At 37.2% G+C, this 27,186-nt stretch overlaps 2 protein-coding genes across 4 annotated transcripts in view; one reads left to right on the top strand and one right to left on the bottom strand.

Moving 5' to 3' along the window:
- Window positions 1-18,673, top strand: part of LOC136266172 (multiple epidermal growth factor-like domains protein 6) — an 85,760-nt gene extending 67,087 nt beyond the window's left edge. For all 3 annotated transcript variants that reach the window (XM_066061169.1, XM_066061168.1, XM_066061170.1), the window contains 9 exons: window positions 355-477; window positions 7,990-8,112; window positions 8,156-8,281; window positions 8,333-8,455; window positions 15,640-15,765; window positions 15,814-15,924; window positions 17,871-17,905; window positions 17,960-18,017; window positions 18,074-18,673. In XM_066061169.1, coding sequence (XP_065917241.1) covers window positions 355-477; window positions 7,990-8,112; window positions 8,156-8,281; window positions 8,333-8,455; window positions 15,640-15,765; window positions 15,814-15,924; window positions 17,871-17,905; window positions 17,960-18,017; window positions 18,074-18,477 — 1,229 coding nt within the window. In that variant the 3' untranslated portion in view covers window positions 18,478-18,673. The remainder of the gene's footprint in view (window positions 1-354; window positions 478-7,989; window positions 8,113-8,155; window positions 8,282-8,332; window positions 8,456-15,639; window positions 15,766-15,813; window positions 15,925-17,870; window positions 17,906-17,959; window positions 18,018-18,073) is intronic.
- Window positions 18,674-23,444: 4,771 nt separating this feature from the next.
- LOC136266181 (uncharacterized) overlaps window positions 23,445-27,186 on the bottom strand; it is a 31,083-nt gene continuing 27,341 nt past the window's right edge. Inside the window, exons 9-11 of the mRNA XM_066061178.1 lie at window positions 27,111-27,143; window positions 26,084-26,386; window positions 23,445-23,679 (exon numbers count right to left, since the gene is read on the bottom strand). Coding sequence (XP_065917250.1) covers window positions 23,602-23,679; window positions 26,084-26,386; window positions 27,111-27,143 — 414 coding nt within the window. The 3' untranslated portion in view covers window positions 23,445-23,601. The remainder of the gene's footprint in view (window positions 23,680-26,083; window positions 26,387-27,110; window positions 27,144-27,186) is intronic.

Below are 27,186 nucleotides of genomic sequence, written 5' to 3' on the forward strand. Positions count from 1 at the left end.
TTTTCATTTCTAGCTTCTATATCATTCATGCAGTAGCATTAGACTAGTGAAATAAGCTGCAGGAAGAGCAGCGTAGCATATTATTGCTAGATACATTTATGCACTGTTGAAACAGTTTTTAAACCAAATGTACATAGAGTCCACTAAGGATGGACTCGTCGCATTTGTGCTAGTTGCATGTAGTGAAATGTGTAGGTGAATGTTCCCACCCATCCCTGAAGGGGTGGCTATGCCACTGACTAGGGCGAAAAGGTATGACTAAGGATACTTGAGAATGTTTGACTGATTGCGTGCAGTATTACATAATTGCCATGTTGGCTATACTGTACACACATGACAGTAATTTTATTGCAGATATCAATGAATGTCTAATTGATAATGGAGGATGTACACATACATGTGATAACACTGATGGATCTTATCAGTGCTCCTGTAATAAGGGATATGAGTTGACTAGTGATGGCCACAATTGTGCAGGTATTATGATTTGTATATTTTCCATCACTCGTATAACAACTACTATAAAAAGGTGGTCCCTACACTTGCACCTATACTAGTACAGTAGCTAAATGTTTAATCCTTGCTTTACTCTTTTAGTTACAGCCAAGGCTGAAGCAAGGATTAAAACCACTTTTTTTTGCAGGTGTAGACAACCATCCTTGTTTCAATACTATTATTTCTCTGAACCAAAATATAAAATTCCTAAATTTTTGTAACATTATTGTGACTGGTTAATATATGTATGCTTGTCAATAGTTATAATAGTTATACCATGGCCACAAGGGATTTGCCTGATATATGTGCCCAGGGTTGCAGACTGAGAAAACAGGCATATTATCAGGCAAATCCTCCTAAGTGGTGTATAAGTAATGTTTACCACTCAGGCATGCCACCCAAATAGGTGAAAGACAAACTACATGCACCTCATTTGTTTTATATGCAGATATCTACATATCGATTGTGGTGTTAAAATTGTGGGCTATAGTACTGTCGAAATTTCATTCATACACCACCATACAGCCTGTACACAGCATTTTCCTGAAGAAATGATTGTGGGTTTTTTCTGATCTTAGGAAATGGTATGCATAAAATGCTTTGATCTTTGTGAGATAATGAAGTCTTTAAAATCCACTAAAAGACTTGCTAGCAGGTTCTTAAAATGGTTGAAAACCTGCTAGCAGTAGGGACCCGCCGATTATGCTCATTAGTTTACCTATTATGCTATGCTGTACTGCCCAAAAGTTTACCTATTATGCTTAAATTAATGCTCAATATTTACCTATTATGCTCAAATTATGCTCAATATTTTTACCTCAGTTCCCTTGTTTAAGGGAAAGCAGTAAGTGGTTGAAGCACAGACTGTAAATCCTTGCTTGTCAAAATGCATGTCACAGAAAAGATCGATATACTCTAATAGAACAGTCAGCTACCTGATAATTTTATTAGAGTTACTGACTGTTCTATTAGAGTATATCGATCTTTTTGTGGGATATGTATTTTGATAAGCAAAAAATTATAGTATTGCACAACTTTTCTGCCTATTATGTTAGCATTATGCTCAATGCTTTCAGGCACCTATTATGCTCATTATTATGCCAGCATAATCGGCAGGTCCCTAGCTAGCAGAAAGATCTCAGGCACTGCAATCTTGCCGTCAATCATTGATTTTTTCTAAGCGTGCAGTATTACAAGCTAATAGCCCGCAGTGTAAGCCTGCGTCAAATTAGTCTGGCATTGACAACCCTTTACGCCACTTGCTTTTTGATTAGCTGGGTAGCATTTGCTGTAAAAGGGTCTGGTCACAACCGAATTCTAAACTTGTGTATGCTGCCACTATAGTGGCAGTACCAATCAAATTGCACCTTTACAATAAAAGAATAATAGGCTGGAATGCTATGCCAGCATAATGCTAGCATATTAAGTGAATATTTCAAACTATAGAACTTAATTCCATGAAAATAGATCGATACTCCCTAATAGAGCAGTCAGTGGAAACTGCAAAGTGAGTTCCTTAGATTGATACTCTCTAATAGAACAGTCGCTTCGTAGTGAAATACCTCTAATAGAGAATTCACTGATTGAAATGTTCCAAGATTACTGTAAGAATTTTTTTTTTTTTACACTAGGAGCATAATGCAAACATAATGGAAACACTGAAGAGCATAATAGATGAATATTTTTGGAAATTCCTGAAAGCATTTTAGGCAAACTTTTGAGCATATTTGACTCAGACATACTGCAGTGGGAAAAATCACCCAAGCCAACACGAGCTTAACCACTCAATTCATTTTATAAGCATGCCTAAAGCAAAATTATGGCAAATACAGCTTAACATTTTAGCTATGTTGTCAGAATGAGCGCAGAATTCCAATAGTATTGGAATATTTAGGGATGCACCAGTTTTGCCGGTAAAATTTTTGGAAAAATAGGTTGGTAAAAGCAAAGAGCAAAATGCTGGAAAAATAGGTGGAAATTTGGAAAAATGGGCACCAAGGAATGGCAACTTAGCACATTTTGTATGAAAAAGATCGGGATACTCTAATAAAACAGTCATGCATAGTATTAGGACAACATGTGCTCATAGGAAATGGTGACTAAAGATCAAGATACTCTAATAGAGCAGTCACTATGTACGACATATTCTAATTTTAACAGAGCAGCTTGTAACCTTGAGATACTGCAATTAATTTTTACTGATGCTCAGCAAAATAGAAAAATTTTGAGCAAAATATTGAGCAAAATAGGTAAGAAGTAAAAGAATTCCTGGAAAGAAAGATAGGTGGCAAAAAAGCAAAATAGGCTCATCCCAAAGAATATTCTGTTTAATGCCCAACTATTAGCAGAGTGCTTTAAACATGTATCGTCTTTAGTAGATGGACTTTACCTAAGACCTAGATGGGTAAGCTTAGTTATTTGTGACCCGCAGTGTGAAAATCGGCCATTTTTGCAAATTTCTATTCTGTGATATAAATAAACTGGGTAAAACTACACATGATACGCAAAAAAATTTGCACATTTAATTGCATTGGTATGCACTGAAACAAAACTTAAATAAATAAAACCTATTTGCCATCAGATTTCACTGTGAAAAAGGTAGGATATAAGATAGTATTTCCAGTGGCTTATTGAATACAAATAAGCCTTAATATAAACCCTGTATTATACTCATGTTATACTTTAGTATAATGCATACTATACTATTACATATATGGTTTCAGTTAATTTACCGCATTACCTAAAATAGCTTATATCAAATATAATTCCCACACTATACCATCACATATATGGTTTCGGTATGCTTAACACATTAACTAAAGCCCTACATGTGATTGTTAGTATACTACAGGTTATATCAAGCTTTTTTGTATTCAATAAGCCACTGGAAATACCATCTTATATCCCTCTTTTTTCACAGTGTTTGCTATTTCATGGAGCAGCTATAAGAAAATCTTTGTTTTGTGTTTGTACAGTGTAAGGCGTGTGAGTTATGGGTGCTAATTTATGATATGGTAGAAATAAAATTTACTGTTCTCTTTCATTGTTAGAATGGCATACTTCTTTGTCCTCACTGAGATGTACAGGGAAAACATTATATTTTAATCAATGTGCCTGTTCATGATGATTATACTGAGCCATACCCTGTCTTTGTAGCTTGTTCCAGTCATAGGGGTTCGAGTAATTTCACTGAAGCACGTGGTTGAATCCAGGGGCACACTGACACATGCATTGTGTTTCTAGTTAGAGCCTAGCCATGCATTTTGGTACTCAACATAGCTAGCATGCTATAGTCTGTAGTTCCTTACTCAGGATACTCTGGCAGTTAGCTCCAACATTAATTTGCTTAAATGATCATTTAAACCCCATTTAATGTTGTTCACTAACCTTACTACACCACACCTCTGTTAAATGCCCCAAGCTCCTTTTCTTTTTGGTTATTGCTGTCATAGGCCTCACGCAGTTGATTGCTGCTCTTCTCTTTGGTTACTGCTGTTGCAGACCTCACACTATTAGCTGCTTGTGGAGACTTTGGTAAGTGTACAAGGCCTCGACAGCTATGGAACAAACTTTTGGCAGTGTTTTAGATTGTAGGCCAAAAATGTTAAGCCATTGATACCAGACTTATTGTTGGGTAAGCAAGACATCTGGGGCAGGGCTATAATCAGTTCTTCCCAGACTCCTGCCATTGTAGGCTACAGAAAGAGAATTGTTAAATGATTACCTTTCACCCAAGAGATACAGATATGATGTGTATGATATTTTCTATCTGATATACATCAATGCTTCTGTAATGAAGGGTTCTCAGACAGGAATCTTTGTAAATTTGTGGACCTATGGCATATGTGCTTGAGTACCAGGCCTCAATTAGAGTTAGACGGTATTGAAAATTTCCTTTCACAATAATTGTGAACCTAATTATCATGGTTATTGCAAATATCACGATAACAATGCTCCAATTCAGTTTAACTATGCAAGTACACTCCAAACCTAAATTACTCAAAGCCACAGCTTTGTACCAGAATTTCACATGATGATCGTGATCCATTGAATCTTTTTTGCATCCTAAGTGGGCTAATACACACACATTGATTAAAAACGCTGCTACTAGTTAGCTACCTATCTACACATCTAATTGTGCTACTGTTTATGGCAACTAGCTATCTAGCCTCACCTGATGTAAGCATGTACACTATAGTTACTACAGATAACCATAGACCATAGCAACGTATTTCTTCGTAAAGAAGCTTGGGAGTTACATATCTACTCCTAACCAAACTAACATCCCCAGGCTATACAAATCTCCACAAGTTTTATTGATATCACACCAAACCTTACTATTATCATTTACTCCTTTAGAACTTGCACATCAGCTATACATTATATGCAACAGATATAATTAAATGCACTGTCTAGAGGCCTTTATGGCAGTAAGCAGCAGGACAGTCCTGACAGTGATATCATTTTGAACCTCAGGACTCTTCAGCCCCTTGTACCTTGGAACCTTTGTAATGTATCCGGTCAAGTTGGCTCCCTAATGTGAAATAGGATTTATTGTTTTAACAATTTATAGCTTCAGCCTTACTCTATCACTTTTCACAGCCCCAGTGCAGCTATGTCCCATGGTAGTAACATGTTTAAAGGTCCAGACTAAGCAGTTAAGATCACATGTAATTGTTGTTTTTTGTTTGTGTATAAGTACCATTTGCATTACTCTATATTTCCTTATTTTTACAGGCTATAGGTGTAGTAATATAATCATCATATGCACAATGCATTTTATTATGTTATTTTAAATGATCACTTACTGAAATGATAAAACAGTCATACGGACAACTGTAACAGTTAGTCAATCACAGGGTCTATGGAAAGTTTTTTGAAAGCATGTTCACATGCTCAGGTTTCAACTGATTTCTAAGAGTATTCACCATATTCCCACCGTCACCACTGAACAGTCTTTATGAAGTACCACAAATGCATAGGTACTTACCAGCCAAGCATGACAATGCTGCAAACTTCTTTTCTTCCTCTCTCCACCAGTCTAAAGCCTCAGCACTTATCTCCACTGGTGGATATTCTTCATATCGTTTAGTCTCTCTATCAACTCTTTCTTCATTTGTTATGTCTTCACTGTTGCAGCTACTACTAGCACCCAAGCAATCTATAAAACAGCACTTAAGCCTTTCATCGTCTTTTACCTGGGAATTTCCGTGACTTCACTCACTGTTACCTCCACTTCTGCTGCTACATCATGAGTATCATTCTGCTGCAACATCTCTATTGCTTCCATCTTCACTTGGCAGATTACCTCTTCCAAATATTTTTCCCTGAACCTTGAATCTAAGGAGCTGCACTTATGTAGTAGTTGTGAGAGACTGCTATTGCTACATTGGCACTCCAAGTCCTCTTTTATGTTGGTTTTCATCTGTGACACATTGGCACTATCTTCAGGGCTGACAAGCAAAATAGTGTTCAGGATGTGGCTAAGCAACTGATACTGTCACGTGAAATTTACCTGACAGGGCATCAGTGAAATATGACAACGGTTCCAACACCTGTACCATGCTTTTAATTGTGGTGAGCTCTTCCTCTGACAGCATTTTGCACCAGCACTTTCGATCATCAGCCAGCACTGCACACACTGTACACATAGCTTTTTGTTGCTCTATCAATGGTGATGCCATCTGATAAGTGGATACCCATCTTGTGCAAACATCAGCTACTACCTTGTGTTCAGGTAAATTCAGCTGCTCTTACTTATTCCGTAAATCGCAGGTTTTTTCTAGCAACAGCTGAATACTGCAACAAGGGAATGACACTTCTTTATGCACTGTAGCAGAGAATCTATTTGCAATGCTTTGGAAATCTCCAGGTTGAGGTTGTGGCCATAATATAACAGCTCAACCAATCAGAATCAACGCTGCTACAAAGTTACTGCCATTATCGGTAGTTATTGCCATCACCTGGTTCATTGACAGACTCCAATTTGTAAAGACGTCGGTGAATACCTCACGTATGTTCTGACCAGTGTGGTTGTTAAACAAGGGGACTGTGTCTAAACAAAAGGCTTGAAGGTTCCCCTTAGGGTCCACCAAATGGACTGTAAAGCTCATGAATGGTGTGTTTGAGTTGCTATACCAAAAATCAGTTGTTACTGAGAAGTACTTTGCACTCTGAAGTGTAGGAATGACAACCTTTGCCTTCACTTGACAATGCAAGGCAAGAATCTCATGCTCAACAAAATGCTTCTTTTCGGGTAGTTCATAACGAGGGTTGAGCTTCAAAACTAAAGCACGAAATCCAGGTCGTTCTATAGTGTAGAAAGGTTGGGCGTCTTTGGCAAGGTAGTAAGCTTATTCAGTTCCACTGCCTGAGGTGACATAGGGCTAAACTTTCTTGATACCTCGAATAATTCAGTCACCGTTGCTTGTGAGGTCATTACTCCACCATAGGATCATGTTTGGCATTACCTCTCCTACTACAACTCCCAGTCATGTGCTGTTAATCCTGTAATGCCATGGCTTTGGCGTACAAGTCAGGGTGCATGGTGCTCTCTCAAATGTGCCATAAGATTACTAGTGTTTCCTCCTTTTGCTGGCACTTCTCTGATATAAGTTCGACACACTGGCTTGTCGTCCTGAACTATTCGACCACTTTATGTTGTTCTCAGTCCGAAATAATTCCAAACCACACTTACCACATGCGGTTTCTTAACTAACAGTCAAGAACCCACTATATCAGCCACTGTACCCACCTTAATCAACCGCCAGATTGTTGACGTACATGCGCATAGAAAACCTGTGATATTATCGTGAAACTGGTTTGGTGGTTATAACAAAATTCAGCGGTATTGTATATCGTCTTCTGCAATACCATCCTTTTACCGCCATAACGGTATATCGCCCAACTCTAGCCTCAATATGAAGTTGAAGTAAATTGTCCAATGTCCATTGTAAATTTCCAGTACACATTCTGACTGTGACACACTTGGCATTCACATTTTAGTCAGTAGCCCTGACTACAACTTCTTTCTTGAAGACATCTACTTGGCCGTAGAAGGAAATGTTTGCTATTCATCATCAATGATAGGTCTTCTTGACCTACTCTTACATGGACAACATTTAATATTCACATAGAGACTTTGTTAGAAAAAGCCAGCACAACACATGGAAGTGATTTTGTTAGGAAACATTAAATACCTAGCAAAACCTATCCATGCATGCCATCATAGTTTTGACCATTAATCAAATGATGATCTGGAGAAAATGTTAGTTGCAACCATGCTGGTTGCTGGCTGATGACTGGCTTTGATCAGATGTGAAGAAACCCAATGTGATGACAATGTACTATAGATTATGTCTTTGCTGGCTGTATTCCGGTAAAACGTTTTTTCCCACCTGGTATTGAATTTTTTATTGTTTTTTTCTGACGATGTGTGAAACAAATGGTTTGATCTGAGGTGTCAAGTGATAGATGTATGCATGTATGTTGCAGATATCGAAGAGTGCCGCAATGGCCTTCACAACTGCTCTCAAGTGTGTGTAGAATTAAATGGAGGATTTGAATGTGATTGTTTCCCTGGATTTCAGTTGTTAGCAGACAGAACAACCTGCATAGGTTAGGTGTGTACATGTGTATAAATGTTTACCTACTGTTACAGACATTGATGAGTGCTTACAAGGAACAGCAGGATGTAATCATGGTTGTAGGAACACTAACGGAAGTTTCATTTGTACATGCAATGATGGATATCAGTTATATCATAATGATCTGACTTTGTGTCTTGGTATGATTCTATGTACTGTATTGCAGCTACAATTTCATCAGTTTTGTTAAGATATTGATGAATGTGTGGAGTCCAATGGAGGATGTCAACATGTTTGTGAGAACACTATTGGTAGCTACTCATGTACATGTCATACTGGATATGTGCTTGGAGTGGATGATCACCATTGTGAAGGTACTAGCTGACTACACAAAACCACACAAATGCTTTTTAATTGTATGACCTATTTATTTAAAGGCTTTAAAGCACATCTAATACTGATCATATTATGAGATTACTGTAATTTGCATTTTTATTGCACGATGAAATTTGCATGCATATTTACCTAAAATTTTTGTACAACTATAACTAACTAGCTACTAGCCAAGGATTCTAAGCAATAACTGTGTGGCTACTACTTTTTCAACTAAAAATGAGACTAAACTATATTATCTTGTAGCTACCTGCGATGGATACAATAGACTGAGCAGCTGCTCTAGCATCTAAATGTGCACCCCAAATATCAACGAATAGTGAAGTCCCATTATGCTTCTTTTTCAGCCATGTTCAGTCAGCTACACAGCATTATAGATAAATAACAGTATGAGAAACAGCTTTGTTGTAAATCCAACCACTACAGAATATAAGGACTATTTTCTGATAGTCAGCAGAGAGGAAACCATATTCACTATCACCTGGCACTGTCAGTGGAAAGTGATAGGACACAAAGGTAAGTCCATGATGCATGCACTCTACGTAGGTACTGCAGTATGCCAAAAGGTAGAAGCACTATCTATATAACAGTGAAACATCAAGCCCATAGCCTTAGCATTTATGAAGTTAGCTACACTTGTCTGAAGTCAAGGCATCAGTCAATCAGTCACTCACTCAGCAGAAAATTCCACGGAATAATTTTTAATTCAAAGCAATCTATTGGAAGCATTTTGGATCACAATGAAGTAACTTTTCAGCTTGATTATACCTAACCAGTACTGCCTCATGTACCTGTGATGGACAGGCTGTCTTTCCACCCAAGCACAAAACGAATAGTACAATATACTATGACAGTGTTAGGCATATGCAATGTGACAATACACACCTTCATACAGTCATTCAGTGCTAGTATCATATATGTGACCACATTTTGGAAAATCACCCATATGGGCGCATTTGACACCCAAAATATTTAATGATGAAATCACAAACTTTATAGTGCAAATCTACTTGTTAATGGTTGTAAGCCATTCTCAATACCTTAAATTACAAGAAAATTCTTGAAATATTTGCCCTGCTCTTATTAGCAACCCACTAAACATGAAAATTCTAATAATTTCATGTGTGCCCATATGGGTGATTTCCAAAATTCAGTCACATATGACTGGATCTGGGAAAACTGGTCTTATTGCCCATGTCAACAGATTGCATTTTTCACCAAGGACACAAAGCTACATGAACAATCAAAAGTAGCTAGACTTGAGTGGTCTACTTTTGCTACCTGCTTTTCCTAAACCCAGTGACAATCTGTACATTTGGAAATATTTAAACTAAGAATCTGAACAGTGAAAAGCTAGCTGTATGGGCTTTCTGAATGCTAAATTAGTTACTACTATACAATTACAGGATAAATAATGAATAAAATGTTCAGATGACAGCAATTACAATGAATGACCATGCGGGAAGAGAATCTGCATGCGGGCAGGAAATGGGAAACAATGAATTTTCATGGAGTGGCCTTAAGTACAACCATAGATTATATATTCTTTGCCTGTAACATATCTATGGCACATGATCAAAAATTAGTTCTGTTCCGTAAAATAATGTAACGGAACTGTTCTGCTCCGTTCCATATAATAATGAACCCTAGATGGAAAATAACCATTTTTGCTGTGGAATCTCCTTCGGGGTAGGGCACGCCCCATTCTAAATTTGAGGTGAATCCGCCTATCTATCACTAAGATACGCACCTTCAAAGTTTGTCTTATTTTCTTTGTATTTTTCTTCTATAATCTTTTTCTTAATTTTTTTCTTCTTCTATAGAAAAATTGCAATAACTTGTGCGTACTTTGGTCAATTTACTTAAACTTTGGAGGGCTGTAGGAACATAATACTATGCATTTATAGTCCAATTTTGGTACTGCTCAGACAAAGAACAAGGGAGTTATGTGCGATTTTTCAAAAATCCAAAGGCAATTTGTTGTCACGCCTCCATGGTGAACTGCTTGACAGAATTACTTGAAAATCAGTCTGTATATGGAGTAACTATCATAGTGCAAACCTTTTGTGGTTTGAAAGAAATCGCATTAACAGCCATGGAGTTATAACAAAAATGCCAACTATGTGTAAAAGTGCACGATCAAGTTTTGTTAATAAAAAGTATTAATTTTAATTTGATTTTAACTTTACAGTACTGCATACAGGTATAGAATATTAGATGTACAATCAATGAAACTTTAAAGTACAGACAGTACTGATGGCCGCTAGCTCAGGGATACTGGCCATTAAAAACCAAAAATTTACTTACCATACTACATTACCTATAAAATTACATTACTTATACTTTACAAGTTACATTAACGGGGGATGGGTGTGTTGGAACATCTACTACATGGACAGAAAAATGAAATGTACAAGGGTTGTCATGTCTAAAGTTTGATAAAACATTCAACCATAGAATCTTGTCTCATTAACTTTAATAGATAAAGATAAATCAATAGGGGGTAGAGCATTCCACAATCGAGGGATTCTATTAAGAAACAAATTGATGTTGCATTACTTCTAAAAACCAGGCGCCCATGCAAATAATGCTATCCCATTCTAACTAAATTAATCAGTCTTGTGTATAATTTAGTTTATATTCATGTTATAGGTATTATTAATTCAGCTAGATAATTAGAATTTGTAAATTCTGTAATTCAGCATATTTCGTAATTCATGAATAATTTTGTAATTCGGTAATTAAGTTGCTATGCACTGCTAAGGAAGCGTAATTATAACAAACCACTTTAAACCACAAACTACGCACAGAAGTATCTTTTCAACTGTTTTATAGTGTGTCTATCGTGTTTTCTCATGTGAATTGTATAGAGAAAGCCTCGAGGCTGCCCTTCATTTTTGTTCGCTAAGTACAGGTAACGCCCCAAGGATACGCTACCTCTGGTAGCCTAAGAGGCCTTCAGTGTTGTTTTAAAGTTGTTAAACATTTATAAAACCGAAAGGGAAGACCAGCATTATGAAGAGTTGCCATACCCGTATTTCAGACTGCCAAGAAGAAACCACCTCAGAGCAAAGTTTATGTGTGTGGAAGTTCGATACAGACTTGATTTGGCTTTCAATTCTTACATGCTGGCTGCTTTTTATTATTTTTTAATGTTTTTGCTCACGTGGGTGCGTATGGACAAACAAACAAAGGTAGATAGGTAGGTACACACACACACACACACACACACACACACACACACACACACGTTTTTACGAAAACAATTTCAGTAAACCAGGCACGCGCCCACAGCCAGTCAAAGGCCGGCTGTGGGCGCACACCTGGTTTAATGATGTCTACCAACAATATTATTGTTTCTGACATGAATCATTTTGCCACTTGAGGAGGACCTGGTATTTCCATCAGCAAAAGTTATGTAGTCTGTAATATTGAAAGAAGGAGTGAGTGACTTTAGCGTAAACACTATTTCATTAATTTCAAAGGTGTACATTAAAGATAGTAGGTTGAGTTGTTTGAGTCTATCAAAGTAATCAGAGCTGTAGTCATTTAAAATAAACTTTGTTGCTCTCCTCTGGATCTGTTCAATAAGTGTGATGTCCTTGATAAGGTTAGGTCTCCAAATCATTGAACAGTATGTAAATTGCAATCTCACTAAAGAAATATACAAAGTTCTCTTGTCTGTCACCATTTGATGCCTGCCGAAGCTGCAAAGGAGCAGTCCCAACATTCTGTAGGCCTTAGTTGTCAAGCCTACCAGGCAAACTAGTTTATGGAATCAGCTGAAAATAGGTACACATGTAGATTAATTGTTTTAGAACAAACTTTCAGTGGTTCATAAGGAATCAGATAAAAAACCACTGAGTTACACTACAAAAGTCAACTAGGAGTAACGCACCTATCAGTGTATTGCCCCACCACCCCCCTCGGGCGTAAGTGGGGCTTTACAGGGAGAATTGACACGAAACTGCTGCCCCACTATGGGGTATTTGATGATCGTTCAGTAAGCACCCAAATATTTTTTTGTTGTGACTTCCTTTGCTATGTCAAATCCTGAGTAAATCCCGTGTTGCAACTGGGGCCAATGGTGGGGATTTGACACAATAGGTTTTCCCTACTATGGGGCATTTGACATTCAGCTGTGTCAAATCCCCACTATAACCCCATATATGCCCGAGGGGGGGTAGTGGGGCAATACATTGATAGGTGCATAACAAGTGCACAATCAAGATACTCTAATAGTGCAGTCACCCTAATAGAACATTCAGCTTCATTCTATTAGAACATTCAAGTCACCATGTAGAGAGTTCAGCTAACAACAAGTTACCCAAAAGAGAGTTCAACTTAGGCTTGCACCTATTATGCTGGCATAGTTTCGAGAATAATAGGTCAACAATTTTGTGAGAATAATTCCAGAATAATAGGATAGTTAAAGGCATAATTTGTGACTGAATTTGACAAAACCCGGCTTCGACGCACAAAACTTCGTTAGGAGATATGGCGATTTTAAGTAATCATTGTGTAATAACTTCCCAGTGCCTACAGCTGTGCAAACAAAATTTGCACCAAGTATGCATCTATTTACTAGCTATCACTGAGTGGGTGTATACATTTCTGATACCCAAAATTAGCCCTGTTTTGGGCAGCTTTTCTCGAGTGGGTAATAATATCACAGGTGATAGTAATAGGGTGGGAGGGTGGGGGTGGATGGTGGTCTTAATATACGGGTATAAAATGGAGTAAGAAGACGATTGGAATCTTAATATACGGGTATAAAATGGAGTAAGAAGACGATTGGAATCTTAATATACGGGTATAAAATGGAGTAAGAAGACGATTGGAATCTTAATATACGGGTATAAAATGGAGTAAGAAGACGATTGGAATCCAGAGGCCAAGTTTGGGCTCTCCATGGCCCTCAAATCACTCCAAATTGACCGAGAACACTATTGGTGAGCTCTCTGTGAAGTCCCAGCTCACTACACACCATTATCACAAAGCCATGGCCATTCAATGGCGCCAATCTCCCACTCGTGGCTTTGACAGGGTCGGAAGAAAGCTGCCACAGAAACCAGACTTGCCAGTCCTGAAGGAAGTACAGTGTGGAATGTGATAGTGTATTAGGCCAGCAATCCATTTCTGGTAAAAACGTAAGTTTCATTTTGTGTGTGTGGAAGCCTTGTTATGTGAAATCCGGTCACATTTTAGAATTATTGGATGTCCACGGGAATAATCTGTGGAATTAAGGGGCGTGTCTATTCTTGATTAGCTAGAAGAAAAAGTTAAGCTACTAAGAGTGATATATAGCTGACATTATTATACGAGTACTGGCTGAAAAGGAGCTGAAAGCCTTTAAAAGATCGATATACTCAAATAGAATGCTCAAATACTCTAATAGAGCAGTCAGATCGTTTTTATGTTAATAATCTGAAGCCAGCATCAGGGATCAAACTGCATGAATATCTGCAATTCTGAAACTTGTACATCTAAATCAGGCCAGTGTATCTTCCCTAAAGTCTTTGATCATTATCTTGGTATGTAGCTACAACCATAGCTTTAATACAATAATTTAAAACACTTGAATTAATACTGCAGTCTGCAAATAGCTATTCCAAGTCTGTTGTATTTGTGACCGAATTTTGGAAAACCATCATTCTACGTACAGTAGTACTTTTGTAATAAAACGCATTTAGAAACAATGGGTAAAAGATGCAAGCTCCAGAAAAAATTATGCAAGTTTTTATTGCCTCACTGGTGGATGAATTAACCCTCCCATGGATAAATCCTAGGGATTATTGTGTTTGCCTGTTCATAAAGAGTACAAAAATCCTTGTTTCATCTCCATACATGAAAGGGTTTCAAAATTACAGACATTTCTTTACGTTGCGTTGACAGAAGAATTTACCGACAATCATTCTTCAATGAATTCGCCTTCCTTCTCAAACACAGAAGCATACCTTAGGCAAAACTATACCTTGGTGGATTCACAATTATTGATGGTGAACACAATGAGCCAGGATTCAATTCTGTACGCCATTGTATTATTAGTAAGTTATGATGGTTTATGTAAGCGCCTGTAGATTCTTTTCTCAATGGCTTCTGTACATACCAGTTTACACTGGAAAATACTAAAGTTTCCTTGGATCAGGAAATATGCAGTACAGGGCAGAATTTCCTACAGAATTTCCTGAAAAGCAGGAAAGTCTATAGGAAATTCTGCCCCGTACTGCATATTTCCTGATTCAGGAAATTTTAGCATTCTTCCACTGAATTATTTGCTCGTCTGGCTGTCTCATGAACACTGCTTAACTTATGAAGCTGAAACTTAGCCAGTCCATTCCTCTGTCCCTGTTGATAACAAAGAACAAATAAAATAAATGTGCAGATATCAACGGTTCTCTAAAATTAGGTCACATTTTCAGACTATGATTATGCATACAGAAGTATATTGTACTTTGCGTGGGAGGATCAATGTGCCATCGCATACTGTATTTTCTATGCAGTACCAATTAGCCACATTACCATACTGTATGAGTCATACAGTACAGTTATGCGCATTATTGGACAAATACACTAAATTTATACAGAACGGTTATGTAAGGAATGTTATGAAACAATCCCACTTAGACAGCATGCTTGATCACATGCGTGGCCACTTTCTGCCACACCCTTACACTATTAGAACATGCCACCACACCCTTAAACAATCAGAGTATGGCAACCTCACCCTTATTGATCTAGCTGTAATCAACTGCAGTTTGCTGTAGAAAACAACATGTCAACCACGCCCCTTAATTTATTGCATAACAAACTTCACAAAACGGATAGAGATACAGTATTCTAACTAAGAAGTCACAACCTCATGTGTACATCTATATCATACCTGTTGTCTAACAAAATGTTGACAAACTAGTCCAATTAAAGTAGAATAGGATTTCAGTAATAAAAGGTAGTGAAACAAAAGATAATTGATGTCAAGTTTTGGTCATAATAAATAAATCAGTGGTACTGTACAGTATATAGTATGAATTATTAGGGTTTGGACTTTTGTTCCAATTTACTTTTTGTGTAATAAGTTTTTTGGCCACTATTAATGGTTTATTACTGCTTTGGTAGTTTATTAGTGTCAGTAGTACCAGTCTTGCACTCTTCATCACATTTTCAGATGTCAATGAGTGTGAGAAATTTCCCAATGGAGGATGTGATCACATTTGTACTAACACTGATGGTAGCTACTACTGTTCTTGTCATTATGGATTTGTTATCGGAAATGATGCCTCTAGCTGTATTGGTATGTGTGATACATTGTGTGTGGCTAATAGTTACTGTCGTGATTCAGAATGTCAAGCTGATAATGGAGAATGCACACAAACATGTGAGAACACCAAAGGATCTTATCCATTTTCCTATTATAAGGGACAAGAGTTGACTGAGGATAACACCTGTACTGGTGAGCAAAATTGTAACATACATAGTAAAATGCTACAAGTTCAAGGGAACTCTCTTTAAAGGCTCAATTGACTACATTTATTGTGACTATGTTGTTCTGATAATTCTTTACTAGAGTAGAGGCCCAATGAGATGACTACTAAAGTATGATTACACTGAGGGTGTCAGTATCTTCTTCTGAAGTAAAAAGATATTACTTTTTTAAAAGTATTCATATTGAAAAAGAATACACAATAGGCTCTGTGTCTGACAGTAGCTATAAGTAATCCCTGTACCATAGCCAGGATTTTTGAAGGGGTTATATCAGTGAGTTACCAGAAGCAGGGGTCTAGGGGCACAGTCCCCAGCCGCTGAGAAACTTTCAATATTTAATGAATCAAAACTCAACAAATTGTTATATTTTATGCAAAAAAGTACATCACTTATTATAATGCATATAAGTGCCCTGGGATGAAGTTAGTACTAGATAAAGCTACCTAGTGGAAACAGACAGCATAACACATACAGATACATATAGTAATCTGTAAGTGATAGTTATCCCATTGGTATAGGAACCATGAATCCACTGATATGAATGGAATGACTTACAATCAACTACAAAATATGCATAGCATGGCTTCATTTGGTATTCCCAAGTGATAGATTACTGGAGTTCTATACCTTTATACACTGCACACCAAAGCCATAGCAGTATAAGGTCATGCTCAGTTTTGCTTTTAATGTTAGAATGTCTGGAAAACTCACTGATGAAAATGGCTATTCTGCTTCTATGTTATATGTATGAATTATACAGCAATATCTACTAATGAAGAACAGCAAGATAACGTACGCATTTACAATCAATACAGAATTGTGACTAAATGTGCCTCCAATTAACATTTACTGAGGAATGAAGTGGCCATTCCACTTTGTTTTCAGGTATGTTCAATTTGTGAAATAGCATTGCAAACAGAGAACAGCAAGAGAAGTGCCTTTGCAATTAATCCAGTCATAGGGATGCGGCGATTATGCTGGCATAATTTCGGGCATAATGGGTATATGTGGGAATCAGCTAGCATTTTGAGGTGATTATAAAGCTTTAACAGTAGGAAAGTCTGCAGATTGCACAATTCCGTTAAAAAAGATCGAGGTACTCTAATAGAGCAGTCAGAAACTCTAATAGAACAGTCACTGAATATTATTTACTCTAATAAAGCAGTCATATTAAAAGAAATACAACCAGGTAAAGAATTCAAGACTATTTGAAGCTTAAACAACAATAAAAATGGTCTGATGCATCAATAAACCTGCATTATTAGCCAATTATGATGGCATAATTTTGGGAATAATGGTCAATTCTCAAAAATATAATAGGTGATTTTTGAGCACTGCTCAAAAGCATAATGCTCAATTTTTCGAGCATAATAGCCTCATGCCTATCCAGTCAGTACGGAAATTAAAGGTGATTCTCATGACAGCAGCTGAACTGAAGCCATCACACATTTACTGCTAATCAACACCTATGCAGTATGTAGTGGAGAATGGAATGGGACATAAAGGAGGACAAAGGTAAATCCATGATGCATGCACGGTAGTCACTGAAGTTAGTGACAAGGCAGATCTCAGGATGCAGTGATGTACGTCAAACAGAGGAGAAATCAAATCTGTAGACTTCACCATAGTCAAGTTAAATGCTTGGCTGGAGACATCAGCTATATAGTTAGTAAATGAATTCTAATTTTTTTTTTAAATTTCTTATTGGAAGAGTTTAGGGTCACTCTGAAGGCTTGGTTATGCCTAACCAAAGGAAAGGTGCTGTTTTATAGGTGATATTTTTGGGCAAGAAAGCCCAAACCTCCGTGATCCCTACTACACTACTGTATGGTTGTGTAGGATTATTTTATTATTGCATGAAATGATTTACCAATTCTATTATACTTGTTTTTCGTGTATCATTCATGACAATAGCCATTAAAGGAACTCAATCTTCGTCATCTGGACAGGTAAATAGCTGCATTGATTAGTTGCGTATATTCAAACTTTTTCAATTATTGCAGGAGGATAGTGGTGGATTAAGTGTCATACCAGTAGCTGGTGGTACTTCAGGAACTGTTGGTGAGTGCCATTTAATGTGCTTTTTCTGCTATTATGCTTTTTTCCACAACATATAGTTGTAGTTATATTAATTCTGGTGATAATCATAATAATAGTGGTGAGACGAAAGCGAAGAAATGCACAGAATATAAACCTAGCTTCAGCAGCAGCTCAAGCAAAAGATAACCCAATTGTCCCGGTAAAAACGAAACGGACTGACGAGACTGTTCAGAAACCACATAATGCTGCTGCACCAGGAGCTACTACACAGGAAAATATCTATGAACAACCTACCAACAACACTTGTGATAAACCTGCTAGCCCTTATGAAAATCCCACCAATGCTTATCTACCAGGAAAAGATCATGAGTATGATGTTCCTAAAAATAAAAAGACTAGTACATCCAGTATGTCTTTAAAAGAAAGTAAGAGCAGATATGAGCAACTCTCAACTGTTGAAGAGCCTGGAGATGACCCTTAGCTGACTGACGGCTGGGTGATATTACTATTAATTTTGCTGTTTTAAAAGCTTATATTATTGTAGTTTTCCTGCCTTTATGAACTGAATGTATATTTAATATTTTATCTAGGTAGTATGCAGAACTATGCATATACACACGTAGAATCTGCTATATGATTATTAATGCACAAAGAATCACTCTTTCAATTGTTGACAACTTGTGCACTATTTGTATGCCGTGTACATACAGCAAGATATCAGCTTCATAATCAACGCATGTACATATGGTAGGTGGTCACTGCAATAACTAGTTAGTGAATATATCACTATTGCCATACACATACAGCTGCACAATGCATGGCCATTATTAACATCATTGCAGCCAATGCTTGGTAACCTTTGATTTCAATGCAGTGTGTTAACTTATAGGTACTTTAAACACTGGACCCTTATTTTGTAGTGTAGGTATTTTAGCATGGATTGAAGGAATTTGACATCTTTAAATATTGCTGTTTATGTAGGTTGAATGGGTGATCCTCAATCCTTAATGAATTATTCATAGCAAAAATAGAGTTTGGTTCAAATTTAAATTGCTGTGTTAGAGCCTATATACTTTAATCATGTCTCCACATATAGTTGTCTGTATTTCAGAGATGGTGAATTAAATGCAGATGTATCTTCTTTACTGTTTTCTAGTCTGTCTATAGTGTTTTTAAACGATTGCAGGCAAAGCTTCAAAGTTGCTTTTAATTTTAGGTCAAATATGCATGCCCCTTTTCAACTTAAAGGAATTCGTTTTTTACTTACATTGATATTTAAAAAGGAACACCAATTAAATAGACAATAATTATTCAGTCAGGTCTAAGTGACTTTCTGCACACATTAGGTCAACTGCTGACTCCTTAAGAGAAGAGTGAATACCATGGTATGATGACCTAGATCCCTTAGGCATATATAATTATTAGTGGTGTAAAGAAAATGTCAACTTGCACCTCTACCAGTTTAGTATTTTACTGTAAGACTGCCCAGAATGCTCAGGCAATAAAGTTGCAATACACTAATAAAAAAACTATAGTACCATTCCTCCAGTACATAAAACAACCAAATGAGTAAAAATTGCATGTTCCACATCCCATACGCTCTCTTCATGCATCCTCTTCTTCCACTTGCCTGCAACACTGAGGTATATAGAGACATTAAACAGTACATGGGAGCCACGAAATTGTACCTTTACAATAAAAAAGCCTTTTGTCCATGCTATCAGAACATGTTTCTTCTTTAAAATCAAGGGTTTTATAGAGAAACAATTCTCCAGACAATGCATGTTTGTAAGGGAAGTTCAACCCAAACATTGTGACATATTTCAGTCAGAAGATCTGCAGTAATATCCTTAATTTGCATAAAAATTGCTTTCCATACACACAGCTTGAAGGTAGTAATGGTGGTCGTGAACCATATTGGAGACAAAGAGCATTCCAAAAGGTCCCTTTGTACATGTTAACAATGACTATCCCTTTAATGACAAATTGCAACAACTGTACATTACAAATGCCCTACTAGGACATCATAAAGTTAGAGAAAAGCTTCCTATAGCTTTAAGGTAATTAGATCATACACTTGTGTACAAAGAGAACATGCAGGTACAACTCACAAGTTGTATGAAAACATTTAAGTTATAGCTAAACAAATTTAGCATGGAAGGTGTCCAACCCTGAGAGAATTTCCACTGTTTTAACACAGTCTCTGGCATGATTGAGTTGTGGACGAGTAAAAATTGCAAGTTTTGCTTGCATGTTCCAGCCTTCCCTTAATCATACACCATACTGGTGCATCTTGCTATAGCATATGCTTACCATGTTGCAGACAAAATTTCAAACAAAGATTGGAAATATATACTGCTCAGAAGAGGATTACTGAACTGGTAACTAAACTGAAACAGAAGAATGAGCTATTAGAATCACTTCATAGTAAATGAACTATTCAGCTTGTCACTGATGCAGCAAGGTTATCATCATCAGGTAATCAAGTTGTTCCAGTGATTGTGAACATGTCTGAGTACACCAAAAAGTACAGCAATGAAGTCAGCTTCAGGGGAGTAGGAAGCAATCTTGGATTGGTCAGGCAACTAAAACTCTCACACAGATTGTAGTGGTGTACTACATCCTTATATTATTATTATTTCCTTTTATATGGTTTTTACATAGTGTAGCTCAGCAAGTGACTGTTCTATTACAGTACCTAACTGCTCTATTAGAGTGTCTGACTGCTCTATTAGAGTATATCAATCTTGCTATGGAAAGTATTGGTCCGGCAATTGCCGGGTCTGCCGGACCTACTCTGACGCCCCTGAGCTTGTACAGTGACTCATTCTATACTCATTACAATGGATACAGAATGTGCTTACATGTTGACCCTCATGGATACATAAAGCTACTTAAGGGACTCACTTGTCAATATTCATTGAACTATTGAAGGGTCCATATCACGATCAATTAAGGTGGACACTTCAGGGATATTGTGAGGTTAAATTGTTCAAGAACGGACGGTGACAGAAATGGAGACTATATGTGACCCGGTCTGCAAAAAGTGGTCTTATAGCCGTTCCAAATTGTCAAGTTTAACTAATCATAACTCCTCATGTTTTCAACCTATCACTTTTATATTACACCAAGCCATAGTACTGTTAGGGGTATAAAAGGACAAAATTTCAGGGTGATACCACATTCACAAGTCAAGTTACAAAGTACATGTAATTGAGAAGGCTATAAGACCACTTTTCACAGACTGGGTCACATATTACATGATGATGGTAGTAGGGCTGAGTGATTATGAAAATTTGCTACCTTCATGAGTGTAAGGTGGAACATGTCACGATTATGACAACCATCACGATGCTATAACTTCACATGCAATAATTTACAGCATCGAATGTGCACAACTTATTATACATTTTAACAAAAAGGCAAAATTGTGAACTGATCAGACATAGACAGATACAGTTTAATACAAACAGTGCAATGAATAATAGTATCTTTAGAAATTCAACGGTTTGTAACAGGTGAGCTTTTTAAGTAGTAAAATTAATTAACATAGTGAACTGCCTCAGAAGTGTTGGCTTGTTTTCCAGATCAAGTTAGACCACAACAGTATGTGCCACCCTTTCTTAATTTATTAATACACATTTACATGTGATCCCATTACATTGTAATAATCATATAGTACAACAGCACTGTATAGTAGGGACGATGAAGGTATGAGCATGGCCCGCAATAAAATATTACACAAAAACTTGCCTCGATTTCCCCTCATGACGACATGACAATATTGGTTGGGTAAAATCTAGCCTTCAGATCAACTTGAAACATTTTTGTCAAGTTGCTACAGATTATTTTTTAATTAGTAAATGAAATTTTCTACTGACTGCCTGCCTGATGCATTCAAACAAGCATAGTGGAAAAGTGGTACAGCTACAGCCCTACTTCTTTTATAGAAACGCTTCAAATTCACTTATAAGAAGAAACCTCTGGTATATTGATAGCCATACAAATACGTGCGCTATTGTCTTATTTTTGCCTTCCATATACTAGAGCAGCCATAGCTAAGTATGGCTTTGATCTTCGGGCATGCGTGTTTCACAGTGTTATTGCACCAACATATTGGAATACACGTATGGGTAGTTCAGTGAGCCGGCTGTTCTCCTTAGTAGTTGAGATGTCACCTGCCACCAGGAAATGGACTGCTTGTGGAATGGTATGCACAAAGCATATGTATGAAATTGTTGTAAGTGGCATAGCTGCGTGAAAGTGAATTAGTCTGGTGGCCACGCCAGACATTGGTGCCGTTGGTGTGTATTGGTAGTAGAGGTGCAGCTGGAATGTAAGTGGACAGCCTTTGTGCTTTCATGGATATAATCATTAGATTTTATGATTACTGCAGATCATGATCTCACTCATCAATATATGAGAATTGTGGCTATTTACATAATATATGACAGTAGCTATAGCTTTTTAATAGTGGTCATGAATTGACAAAAAAAGTTCACGAGTAAGTATAAGAAATAGAAATTTTAAACTAGAGTAGGGACAATGTAGTACTGCTGCAAAAAAAAGTACTGGATTTTAGTAGTAGGTAATGTCCAGATACTGTAAAACAATAAGAATATCCCTACTATGCATTTTGATTGCAGAATCTCCGTAGTACAGTAGGGATATTTGCTTCTTATTGTTTTCAGTATCATGGACATTACATACTACTCGGTCTCCGATCCAATACTTTGCAGCGATACCACATTGTCCCTAGTCCAGTTTAAAATTCTAATTTTTTCTTATACTTGTCTGTTTTACATATCAACATCACGATGTTCAGAAACAATCACAATTAATACCCATAATCATTATATGTATGTAATCTCCCAGCCCTATAATAAAGTTACCAATAAAGAGAAAGTTATTACATGTGGCATAGTTACTATTTTATTACCAATCAAGAGCTCCACAAAATCACCACCATGCACATGTAAGTACTTCAAAGATGATACCATCTTCTTTCAAGTGCATAGTCCATAAACACTGGATCAGAGAGATGTAATTTATTTTATATAATAGTAGTACATACATGAGAAGAATTAAAAGTGTTTCTTGTTATATCAGTAAGCACAAAAACCTGGTGAAACAGTATTATTCTAGTACTCTAACAGAGCAGTCAATACAGTAGCTACTTTTTACTATAATACTAGCAGTACAGTTTTCACAGTGTTAACTGTCTAATAATAAAGTCCATGTAGTGCAAATCATGTAAAATGCTTATATACGGAAAATTTTATCATGAAGTATCTTGTAAGAAAATATGCATATCATGTTATACAATTACCAAGTACATACTGTACCTTTAGTGCTGTAGCGTTGTGACACATTTTGCTCATGGATTGCCATTCTGGTTGTTCTCTTCAATGTGTAATAGATACCTACATACCCCTTTGAATAGCCAACTTCATTAGCATACATAGGTAGTTATATAAAGCTCTGGACAGACAAACAGTACAAAACTATCAATACAAAACAACAATGTATCACTTAACACAAAAACACTGCTGTAAAAGCACTTCATTGTATATGAAAATGTACATATCAGTTACACCATCACAATTCATTGTGCTCTGTAGTTAGATGTTTTCTTTCCAGAATATTGTCTATGGAATTTAGCAATATCTTCTTCTGAGGGGACCTGCAAAATAATACTTTTTTATAGCTATGATAAACTTTGAAGTTGCCGCATGTCCAGAGAGCTCATAAACAAACCAGTGTGAGCATACTACATGTGGTAAAACTTTTATACACAGACAAACACACATATCTTTTTGCATGCAAGCACTTGCCAGTACAAATATTTAAAATACACATATGTGACTGGATTTTGGAAAAACGATCCAAATCGCACATTAGAAGTTTCGAGATAAACGGTTTTAAAGAATTAAAGCCAGCATAACTCTCCAAGGATAGCAAGCACGCGTATGAAATTTACACAAAAGATGCATCAATCTGTTACCTTTCAAGCCACTTCCAGTACTTGTAGCTGCTTGTACAGTTTCCCCGCCAAATAAGATAGAAAATCTGAGCAGTTAGACGAGCGAAGTAGTATCACGAGTGCTCACAAAGGGGTGGAGGCTGGGGGGTGGCGGGGAGGGCAAAAGATAGGCCTCAAAATGGAGGCAGACCACGATTGGAGTCCAGACACGAGATTAAAGGGCTGTGCTGGCTCCTTAGTGGCTGATATGTAGCAAAATCTACAGAGAACACGTCTGGCCAACATTATAAGGCTGTCCACCAGTAAACCACTGATTCTTGCCGAGCCAGGTCCTTCACAAGGCCTGAAACCGCCATTTGGGCACTCTACACCACCCAGAAAAGACGTCTATTAAAAGCAGCCTCGTGTAGTTTGAGTAGTGCTGAGGGTCAAAACTTGTAGTACGATAGTGTAGCTATCCACTGGTGGTGTTAGTTTGATTTTGCCTGATGTGCGATTTGGTTCGGTTCTGTAAAATCTGGTCACATATGTCCTTTTAACCATAAGTAAAAAATATAGTAGATTTTAGGAGGTTGTTTCAAACGCAACAAAGAAAACTTGTTTTAAACTTGGTAAAATAAACAACACCCATACATGAGAAATTTGGGTTCAAGTATTAAATATTTGGTAAAATCGCCATTTACAAAGTTGTCAAAAAAATACAAATAAAGCACAAGTGGGAAAGGACAAGAGAGCGTTTTCCCCTGAGCTACAAGAGACTCTTAACTCCAAACACCTCACCCACATGCGTTCGGAAAATTTTGCAACAGTTATTTACATTTTATATAATGCCTAACTTACACTGTCAAGCTGTTGTAAAGAAAAAAGAGGCTGACTTTTTTGGTAACATATTTTTGGCAGAAAAGCACAAACCTTTATGATCCCTATTATACAAGTACACGAAAAAATTTGGAATTTTCAACTAGAGTAGGGACCATAGCACATCAATAGAAAGTACTGAAACAAGTTGGAGTAGTCCATGATATTAAATCACCGTAAAACAATAAGAAGTGTTATATCCCTACTGTGCTCAAGATACCATAAGGGAAATGCATAGTAGGGATATAACACTTCTTTTTGTTTTACATCACGGATTATTCCAACTTGTTTCAGTACTTTTTATCGATGTGCTATGGTCCCTACTCTAGTCGAAAATTCCATATTTTTTGTGTACTTTTTGTTAACTTTTTCTGTAAATAATTTTATTAAGACTGGTGAACCCACGCATACTGCATCTGAAATGCACCGCGCACTCCAGCTATATCAATTATCGTCTGAAAAGTGAAGTATCCATTACGCTTCGTTGTCAGCTATGTTCAACCTGTTACACAGCATTTTGAATCAAGAAATGTTCGAAAAGCACCTCTATAATCCATGCACACCAAAAGAAATAGTGCCGCGTGTCCCAATTACATTAATTATCGTCTGAACAAGTGAAGCATCCATTACGCTTCGCTGTCGGCTATGTTCAACCTGTTACGCAGTACGAATTAAGAACTGTTTTAAAAGCACCTCTGCAATTAAAATAGCCACTATGAAAAATACGGACGATTTCCGTTACGAAGGGAAGCCATCATGTGCTACCGTCAAATTGACACCTTTCGCTGTCAGCAAAGATGAATGGGACACAAAGAAGGACACTGGTAAGTCCATGAAGAATGCATTGTACGTACTGCGGTATGCCAAAGGGCACCTGTCAGGCCGAAGTGACGTCAAACAGTGAAAAATCAAGCCCGTAGCCTTAGCTGTTATCAAGTTACGCTTGTCTAAAGGCATCAGTCAGTTACTTACTTACTCAGTCAGTAGAAAATTCTGTCAAATAAATTTTTTTTAAATTCTGTAGCAACTTATTGAAAGCATTTCGGGTCGATCTGAAAGCTTGTTTGGGCTTAGTTTTACCTAACCAATACTGCCTCATCATCGTCGGAAAATCGAGGCTGGTTTTTGGGTAATATTATTTCGTGGGACACGCCCACTCCTTTGTGGTCCCTACTATACAGTTACTATCGTACTGTATGATAACTGCACTGTATGATATATGTAACCAACATGTTAACCCTCTTACCTGAATACCATCGTCATCTTCACCAATATCAACATGGTGACCACTACTAAATTTCTCTCTTTTATTACTCCAGTCAAACTCTTCATCAACACCACCTTCATCATCTGGCCACTCCTCTATGGGACCATCAGAGCAGTCTTCTGTTTCCTGTAGTATTTCTACTGCTTCATCATCCTTGTCACTTGCATCTAGAGTATCAATGAATTCCTTTAAGTTAATGTAGTTTTCTAGCGGTATTTCATCGCTGGTTAGCTTAGACACCAACAATTTACCATCACATCCTGGGTCTAGTGACTCTAGCACCTTTGAAAGAGTACACACATAATCCAAGGTAGTAAGTGTGCACTACACACACACGCGCACGCACGCATGCACACACGCACACACACACAAATTCATATCAAGATGGAAACTAGGTCAGTCATCCAGGTCAACTGATACTTCATAAAATATTTGGTCTGACCCAGATTCTGGATTTGATCATTTTCATTGATTATTTTCTTGCTTGCCAATGACAACAGAAGCACATCCCCTCAAGATTGTGGATCATTGCTGGCAAAGTAGAGTAAAGCAGAGTGTAAGGGCAGTTTTGTATTGAGTTATGTGACTGGTCTATTAGAACACTGATCTTTCAAATTATGTTGGGATCATTCAGTGCTTAAACAACACATATCTCGAAAGTATTAAGCAGATATAGAGTAATTCTTTTCATACGATCTATAATACAACTCTTATTACTTTTCATTGCTTGTTAGTATAGCCATAAAAATACTACAAGTTGTACAGTCACAGCGACATTTGTGTACAAGAGTACCTACAAACTAATAAAGTTTGCATGTGTTAGCCTGTATCTACACAGTTACAAAAACTCATTGCCATAACAAAACCAACCAACAGTGCATGAAATGTAGTCATGTGCTGCTACTTTAATTCAACCGAATCATATCTAGAATGCTATCTGGGTCATTGGGTCAACAAGGTCAGTGATGCTGACCTGGTTTTATCCCTGACTAACACACAAACTCACTTGATGTAAAACCGAATAATTATACACTGAAAGCTAAACAAAGAAAATATATAACTTCATTCCATAATCAGTGACA

The sequence above is a fragment of the Dysidea avara genome, chromosome 9 (genome assembly GCF_963678975.1).
Source record: "Dysidea avara chromosome 9, odDysAvar1.4, whole genome shotgun sequence".
NCBI lineage: Eukaryota > Metazoa > Porifera > Demospongiae > Dictyoceratida > Dysideidae > Dysidea > Dysidea avara.